Source organism: Monocercomonoides exilis, assembly GCF_001643675.1.
Source record: "Monocercomonoides exilis strain PA203 chromosome Unknown scaffold23-1346700, whole genome shotgun sequence".
Lineage (NCBI taxonomy): Eukaryota > Preaxostyla > Oxymonadida > Polymastigidae > Monocercomonoides > Monocercomonoides exilis.
The window spans coordinates 137,759-146,488 of NW_027150568.1; the positions used below are offsets into that span (position 1 = coordinate 137,759).

At 44.1% G+C, this 8,730-nt stretch overlaps 2 protein-coding genes across 2 annotated transcripts; both read left to right on the forward strand.

Annotated features, from left to right (window-relative positions):
- Position 1: 1 nt before the first annotated feature.
- MONOS_3520 (uncharacterized protein) lies at positions 2-1,521 on the forward strand. The gene is made up of 6 exons (XM_067873526.1): positions 2-80; positions 163-214; positions 287-450; positions 503-582; positions 638-784; positions 878-1,521. The coding sequence occupies exons 1-6, from the start codon at positions 17-19 to the stop codon at positions 1,406-1,408; spliced, it is 1,038 nt and encodes a 345-aa protein (XP_067727080.1). The 5' UTR covers positions 2-16; the 3' UTR covers positions 1,409-1,521.
- Positions 1,522-1,647: 126 nt separating this feature from the next.
- Positions 1,648-8,538, forward strand: MONOS_3519 (putative ankyrin repeat domain-containing protein 6; the record flags this gene model as incomplete). Its single annotated transcript, XM_067873524.1, has 4 exons — positions 1,648-1,852; positions 1,917-2,077; positions 2,151-8,425; positions 8,478-8,538. The coding sequence occupies 4 exons, from the start codon at positions 1,648-1,650 to the stop codon at positions 8,536-8,538; spliced, it is 6,702 nt and encodes a 2,233-aa protein (XP_067727081.1).
- Positions 8,539-8,730: the final 192 nt, after the last annotated feature.

Genomic DNA, 8,730 nt, shown 5'->3' on the forward strand with positions numbered 1-8,730 from the left:
AAGCTCATAAAAATTTATGTCTCAATTTCCAACATCATCTCCGTTTATTGAACGCTATTTCAAGAATTATTATGTCACTGGTTTATTTTTCATTAATATCAGAAAAATTAATATGTTATTTGAATTCTTGAAATGGACAAAATGACAATTATTCAAATTTAGATTGTTCAGCGCATTATGCACATGATCAATATTTGTTTATTCACTCAAACGGGTTTGACTGCTTTTTTTAATTAAAATTCTATTTTTTTAAATGGATTCAAAACGTTATTTTTTGCTTTTTAAGATTAATTGTTGTTGGACTTGCTCCATCTCACCCAGCTCTCCTTCCTCCAGAAATGCGACCTTTCGGAGTCATATCTAAAAAACCAAAGACAGATTCTTCTGCTTTAAGTGGCAGCACTGAAATAACAATGGATGAAGCAGAATCATCAAAAAAGCTGCCTAATGGTTGACTATCACTTTTTGTCATTCTTCAAATTTCATAATTTATAAATTAAAGAATATTCCATTTCTGCAATTAACTTTCAGATTGGAGGAGTTGATAGAGGCGAACAAAAAGTTCGTGGAAAGAGAAAGAAGGTTCGTAAATTATTATTATTATTCTTTTATTTAAATTGTTCATTTAAAAATGAAGGGAGGATTGCTTCTGGAGCCTGGTACAATTATATGTGAAATTGTTACTTCAGATAGATGTTCTTTTAGAGTATATGCATCTTGTGGTGGTTCTTTGTTGGAATCAAATAAAAGACTGATTGAACAGCCAAATCTTATTTTAACAAAGGTACTTATTCTTTATCATCTATTAAATATTTTCATTGATTTATTTTCATTTAACGTTTAAATTCATATTTATTCGGACCCTTATGCTCTTCAGCCAGCAACCGAGGGATACATTTGTGTTATTCAACCATTTGTAAATTTTGTGAAGAGTGTTCGTTTAATGGGATGGGAGGATTATTTTAAACATGTAATGCAACACAGGCATCAGCAGCACTTTTGTAAGTCATTTCCCAAAGTCGAGGAGTCTATTACAAATTATTCCGATTTTGAAGATGAGAAATTTGATGAAAAAGAAGAAAACACTTCAAAATTATCTTCTTCATCAGTCACTTATCCTCTTCCAACTGCACTTCAACAGCTCAATTCATCAATCGATTATCGGGCTTTGGCAGATTATTCGTGCCCTTATCACTCTGATTGCCCTGCTCGTGTTTCTGCTGTTTCTTTATTCACGTTTTCTACAAACAGAGCTAACAAAGCATGGGCAGAAAGTCTTACAAAGAAGATCGAAGAATTTAAAACATTTTATTCTCCCCTCAATGCTGGAAAAACGCTTGGTGATATTCTTGATGTTGAAAAGTCAGAAACAAAAACTATTACTGAAGAAATTGAAGGATCAACTTGAATTTTTCACAAACGTTATTTCTTATAATATTACTGTTATTTATTTATTATGTTAAAAATTATTTAATTCTCAAGTTTGCGTTTTAGTTAAAATAAATAAATCAGATATACCACAATTAATAAGTTTATTTTTTGTAACATAAATTTTCAACGATAGAATAAGGTAGATAACTTGTATACAAATTTTAATCCTTTAATTTATCAAATAGTTGTTGAGATTTATTTTTTTTAACCATTTAGATGTCGAAGCAACGCAGGCTTTTGTCTCAAGCCTTAAGTGAAGGAAATATCGAGAAGTTCAAGACAACTTTGGATCAGGCAAAGTTTGATTTGAATTCATATGACGACCTTGGTTGGTCGCTCGCTCATGAATGCGTAGAAGTTATGAGAATGGATTTTTTCGAGGAAATCGTACAAAGAGGCGCAAATCCGAATATAAAAACAGGTGCGCAATTTATCTTTTGAATGATTGGTATCATTTTAATGTTTTTTATTTTATTTTCTTATAGAATATACAAAAGAAACGGTCATTCATAGACTTGTTGGAAAGGCAATTGAACGTTCTTTGAGTCGCAACGCAGAAACTACAGAGTTATCACTTGAAGAAAGTATAAAAACTGCATGGAGAATAGGAGTAAATGTGGACGAACCAAATGGTGAAGGAGAATCAGTTTGTTATAAGCTATTTATTGTAACTAGATATAAAGCATCTCATTCATTCATTCATTTTTTTGTTGCAAAAGGCAATACATATAGCAGCATATAATGGACTTGTGAGTGTGCTTAAAGTACTCGTAAATGATTGTCATGCAAATGTTAAAAAGCAGGATAGCACAATTGGATGGACTGCATTGCATTATGCTATTGCTGGAGCATTGATTGGCCCTTCTTCATTCACAGCACAGTCTTCCATTCAGAAAGCTGACAGCACCAACAACTCCGAGTCCTTTTCAGTGCAGTCGACCACGTTTCTGATTGAAGAGGCGCCGGAGCTGGTTGGAATGGGCGACAACGACGGGCGCACGGCTCTGCACTACCTCTGCTGTGGGGCGGCAGCTGTCTCTCTCTTCTTCAAGTCGAAGAAGAAAGGCATCGCTGCACTGAATGCAGAAGACAACCCGTTCCACCTCAAAGCAGAGGACGAGGCAGAAGACGAGGACGAACAGAGGATTATGCTCGGCACAACACTCAGAGCATCTCCCTCTGAATACATCAACAGAATGCCTACCATCTCTTCCTCTATGCCTTCTCCACACGCTTCTCCTTCTTCCTCTTCCTCTTCCTCTTCCTCTTCCTCTTCCTCTTCCTCTTCCTCTTCATATTTGACATCGAATTCAACACCTTCAACATACGGTGCATTATCCTATGGCTCCTCTTCTGCATTCTCTTCTCCTTCATCAACATCCTCTTCTTCTTCTTCTTCTTCTTCTTCTTCTCAACTCCTTCGTCCCAATGCTCTCCTTCCTTCCTCTTCCTCTTCCTCTCTTCAGCCATCCAACCAGACACCGATGATTGGACAGCTCAGACGTGCTGCTTCGACTGTCATACACACCCCGCCAAACAGAATGATACTCACACAACATCCTTCTTCTTCATTCAACTCCCCTTTCAACAATTCTTCCTCCTCCTCCTCCTCTTCTTCTTCTTCTTTTTCATCTTCCTTCTCTTCCTCCTCCACATCTTCTTCTTCATTTCGCGCATCGCTCATCCAACAGCCTCCTATTTCCCCACCAACTTCTTCTTCTTCTTCTTCTTCTTCTTTCCTCTCCTCTCTCCATTCACCTCGTATAGGCCTTCTTCGTCGTGCCTCTTCCACTCGTCTTCTCACTCTGAATCCAAACTCCCAGTTGAACTCTCCAATAATACCATCAGCTTCTTCTTCTTCTTCACCAACACCTTCGTCTCCTTCATCATCTTCTTCTTCTTCCTCTTCTTTCTCAATAACAACAACACCAAACGAGCCTTTCCCTCTTCCTTCTTCCTCTCCCCCTGTTCCTTCTGCCTCTCCAATGTCTTCTGCTACTTCATCTGACATCTCATTTCAGGAGAAGAAGAACAGGCTTCGCATCGCTCTCTCTAAACTGTCTGCGTTTCAGTCACTTATTGCTTCCTCTAAGACACGCCATTCAATGAAGCTTAGCGCTTCCCCGTCTTCTATTTCTTTCTCTTCACCTTCTTCTTCTTCTTCTTCATCCTCCTCTTCTCTTTCATCTGCTTCATTGTCTGCCTCATCTTCACTGGCCAATCTGAATGGCATGTCTTCTTCTCCTTCTCGCTCATTCGATTCTTTCCTTCAAACAGACAAGAACTCCTCTTCAAATTGCTGTTCAACGTCTCCTTTAAGAACATCCTCAGAAATACAACAAAAGAAACAAGAAGGAGAAGGAGAAGGAGGAGAAGGAGAAATAGAAGAACAAGAAAGAGAACAAGAAGAAATTCAAGAACAAGAGCAAAGCAATAGTGAATCAGACGACGCAATTCTTCATCTTCTGCGTCTGCTTGTTGAAAGAGGCATCGATGTGAATGCAGCAGACGATGAGCTGAACACCCCTCTTCATCTCTCCATCGCCTCTTCTTCTTTCTCCGCTGCCCGTTTTCTGCTCAGAGAAGGCAAAGCTAATCCTGATGGCATTGCTTCCAACAGATGCGAGGCAATCGAAAGAGCACTGAAGAAGCAGGAGAATGAGAAGGGCAGTCCAGCAAACGAGACGGAGAAATTCGACTCCGGAGAAATAGAAAAGAGAGGAGAAGGAGGAGAAGGAGAAGATGAAACAACAAAAAAAGATGAAGAGAAAAACGATGTTCGGAAAGTGATCCAAAACCCTCTTTCTCCGCTGGCACTGGCTGTGTTGAGCGATGAGATGGATTTTGTGCCGCTGCTGATCAGCCAAGGCGCCTCCTTTGCGCTTTTCTCGCAGCCGCCGAAAATTCGCTTTGAGACTGCAGAAGGAAGCAGGATTCAGTCACATTTTGCATTTTCAAGGAAATTCTGTGAGGAGCATTTGAAGACATTTGAGATGCACAGAATGAAATCTCCATCAACTCCATCAACAACAACAACAACAACAACAACTTCTTCTTCTTCTTCTTCTTCTTCCTTCTCCTCCACCCTCTCCCCAACCTCCTCCCGTTCCCTCAGCAAAGACGAGCGGAGGATGTTCTATTCTTCCATCCGCCTCGCTCCCTTTGAAGTTGTCCCACCTTCCCTTTGGCTGGTGTCTGGGCTGCCGAACTGGCTGGCAGTCGAAATCGACGAAAACCTGATGGAAACAAAGCAGAAGCTGGCAGAACGAGGGAAACAGGCGAAACAAGCGATGCAAGCGAAACAGGGGAAACAAGGAAAACAAGGGAAAGATGCGAAGGAAGGAGGAGGAGAAGAGACAGAGAAAGGGCTGGACTCTGTTCGGATGTCGACGCTTCTGCAGCATCTGATGGGAGATTCAGCGCCTCCGCTGTTTTCGGAGTGTCTGACAGTGTTCCATTTGTGTGCAGCGCTGAACGACGAGGCGAATTTGGAGCAGCTCTGCTTTGCATATGAAGACACGTATGACATCAGCAGAGTGGAGAGGAAGATGAAAAGTGGGGGGAAGAGAGGAGAGAAGAAGGAGGGAGATGACAATGGAGCAGATGATAGAATGAATGTGCCAACTCCTCTTTCACATTATGATGACACAGCTGCAACAAGCATATGTCATCCTTCTCCTTTGCATTCATCGTCATCATCATCAACCTCCTCCTCCTCCTCATCTTCTGCTTCTTCTCTTTCATCGTCATCATCCCTTTCCTCTCTTTCACACAGCCAGCTCTTCTGCCCTCCGCTCCATCTTCCTCTCTCCGTCTTCCTCAACGCCATCCACCCGACCCCTCTCCACATCGCCTCGTGGGTAGGCGCTGCTTCATCTCTGAATGTTCTGCTGGCACACGGCGCTGACCCGTTTGTGGGATTCTCGCTGGAACGTGTTGTGTTTGGGAGTCATGTGCCAGAAGAGGAAGAGGAAGAGAAGAAGGAGGAAGAGGAAGAAGAGGAAGAAGGAAAGAAAGGGAAAAGAGAAGGAAATGATAATCAGATTAAACCAGAAGTGCTTGGACAAGAACACGCCTCATTTGCTTCCTCAGCAGAAAACACATCAACACCAAACACACCAGTAATACGTCCAAGCTCTTTCTCTGCTTCTCCTTCTACTTCCACTCTTTCTTCTCCTTATTTCCCTTCTCCTCTTTCTTCTCACTCACATTCTGAGTCTTCTTCTTCTTCTTCTCTTCTCCCACTTCTTCCTGTCCACATTGCAGCTGCTGCTGGACAAGCTGAGTCTCTTTTTGTGCTTGTTGATCCATCTTCTGTCGAGAAATCGCCTCTTCGCTTGTTCGACTGGGACGAAGAGGTGCTGCAGAAACTGAGGCCTTCATTGTTGCTTCATAGTGGTGATGGAGAGGAAGAGGCACAAAGAAAGGGAGCGATTCCAAATGATGACAAGAGATCTAATAATCATAGCATATCTTCCTCTTCCTCTTCCTCCTCCTCCTCCTCATCATCATCATCCTCCTCATCCACTCTTCGTGTAGCCTCTCTCTTCCGCACATTCCAGTCATATCTTCAGCAGCAGACGTCTGCCCTTCTGCCGACTCCAAGGCACACTTCGCCAACACATCAGCCCACTTCATCAACACTCTCCCACTCAGCTTCTTATTCATCCCTCATCGCTGACTCATCTGATGCTTCTCATCTGATCCACTCTCCTTCTTCTGGTTCTTTTTCTTCTCCTTCTCCTTCCTCTTCCTCTTCCACTCCTTCTCCATTCTCTTCTTCTATTTCATCTTCTGCCAACAACTGCTTATCACCTTCATTGACCTCTTCCTCTACTCTTCCAATGCTCGGTTCAGTCGACTTTGCCTTCACTCGCATCATCCGCTTGCTCACAGCCGCTGTTTCTTCTCCTTCCTCTTTTCTCTCCTCCTTCAACGAGGTCGAAGCAGACGATGCTGCATTCTACGAGTCGCTCATCCTCCGCACTGAGAAAAGCGATGCTGAGCTGCGCAGGCGCAGACTGGAAGAAGAGATTGACAATGGATTGCGTACGATGTGTGCTCTGCAGGCAGCTGAGGCCAAAAAGGGATTCTTCCCGCGCTACTCGTCCACACTGGCACCGAATGCAGCCCAGTCTCTGCTGAGGTTGTTGTATTCTCTGCTCTTCTTTGTGCTTGGCGGAGGACAAGGGCGCAACAGCCTCTTCCACATCCTGTCAGCGCGGGGGAGAGAAGAAGATGCGGACACAATCACATTCCTGCTGGACGATGTAGTGGAGAGTGCAGTGGCTGACTTCATCTACTGGTTTGTGCCTTCTGCAGACGAGGCAGAGGCAGCAAGCGAAGTGACTGGAGACGAGATCGACTTGGGGCTGGACGACAAGGCAGCAAGCAAAGAAGGTTCAATGAATGCACTCGGAAGCAGCCTGGAACACGACTTCGAGCTGAACGAAGAGCTCTTCAACAGAAAAGACGGAGAAGGGTTTGGAAGCAGCAACAGCGGAAGCAGTGGCAGCTTCGGCCAAAGTGCACAGTCAGATGCGCAGACAGACTCGCTTGTTGACAGACTCATCCAAACAGTCCTTCCGAAAGTGCAGTCGATTCTGGTGGATGCAGTCAATGCAGATGGCGAGACATCCTTCTGCACCGCGCTCTGCTTCCGCCGGGAGTCTGTTGTGCAGTCACTGGGCGCTTGCGACCCCTGTTTCTTTGCTGTTGACAATGGAGGGAATTCGCTGCTGCACATTTGCACACTTCCTACACGTGTGAATAAGTCGTGGATGCCTCGCTTGGAGTGGGAGACAGAAAATGAAGGAGAGGCAGAAATCGAAGAGGGAAGGAGAACAGAACAGCAGAACTCTTCTTCTTCTTCCTCTTCCTCTTCTTCAACTTCATCCACATCACGAACAAAAAAATCGCATGCACTTCTGAGCATTGGGCGTCTGCTCATTCAACAGGGCGTTCCCATCGATACGTACAACGCAGCAGGAAAGACACCTCTTCTGCTGTCGATCATCGAAGGCGAGGACAAGTTTGCACGTCTACTGCTTGCATCGTCTGCGCGTCCAGAGCTACCGGAGAAGGGAAGTGGCGACACGTGCCTTCACATTGCATGCCGGCGACAATTGGTGGATGTAGTGAGTGGAATCCTCACATTGTGCACAGCAGGGCAGTTACGGAAGGTTGTGAATAAAACGAATGCAGATAACGAGAAGTCGAGGGCACAGACAGCGCTGCACTGTGCAGTGATGACAGGAAACAAAGACTGTGTTGTGATGCTGCTGGATGCAAATGCCAATCCCAACAAGCAGGACAACACAGGCTCCACTCCTCTGCATCTGGCATGTGCGCTGTCTGGACGGGGAATCGAACTCACATCGTCAGGTGCTGTTTCTTCCACAGACCAGAATGAGACGGAACAAGAGGAAGCAAATGAAGGAAGCAGCGGAAGTGAGGCTACAGACGACGAGACACTGTCCAGACGCACTCAGCTGAGCCAGGCAGAGAGCGAGTGGAGCCAGCAGTCTGCGTCTGTTGTGCTTGCGAGCATCCTCCTTCGACACGGCGCACATCCGCTCATTCCTAACCGCAGCGGCTTCATTCCACTTTCACTGATCACCAATGCAGCAGACCGCGCACCAATTGTCAATGCCATTTCTGCCAATAAGCTGCGACTGCGCTGTCTTCCACTACCTTCCACGTTCTACACAGAACCAATGGCGTATTTGCCTTCAACCACCTCACCACAACCCCGTGCCTGTCCTGTCTGCAGCACAAAGTTCGGGCTCTTATCTCCAAAGCGGCGTATCTGCCGAGTATGCGATGGCATTCTGTGTTCTGCGTGTTGCCCTCCGCTGATTCCTTTGCTGCCTTTTGGCATTGATGCCCCGCAGTGTGTATGTCCTGCCTGCTATTCGCGCCTTGCCCCGCTTGCAGAGCCGGAGCTGGTGAATGCATTCGCACACATCCACGTGGAAGACGAAGAGAACAATAAGTTGGATACAAACAGCCACAAACAAATGTTGGATAAAAATTCATTATTTCAGATATGTGTGGATGTTGCAAAGAATCAGAATTTATTATCCTCATATCGACATAAATGATTAGTCATTTTTTTTTTTTTTTTGATAATTTTTTTATATTTTATATTTTTATTTTATATTTTATTTTTTAAAAAATCGAGTTTTGATATTCAATTTCTAAGTCATTTCAAAGCAAATCATTAGTCTGATTGAAAATACAGTATAGCTTGGATATGAACACGCATGGTTTTGTTCAATTTTTTGCGATGGTTTCCGA

Coding starts and splice junctions, on each gene's coding strand:
- MONOS_3520 (XM_067873526.1), top strand. CDS start 17: ATGTCTCAATTTCCAACATCATCTCCGTTTATTGAACGCTATTTCAAG. Junction 81..162: donor CAAGAATTATTATGTCACTG/GTTTATTTTTCA, acceptor ATTCAAATTTAG/ATTGTTCAGCGCATTATGCA. Junction 451..502: donor ATCAAAAAAGCTGCCTAATG/GTTGACTATCAC, acceptor TATAAATTAAAG/AATATTCCATTTCTGCAATT.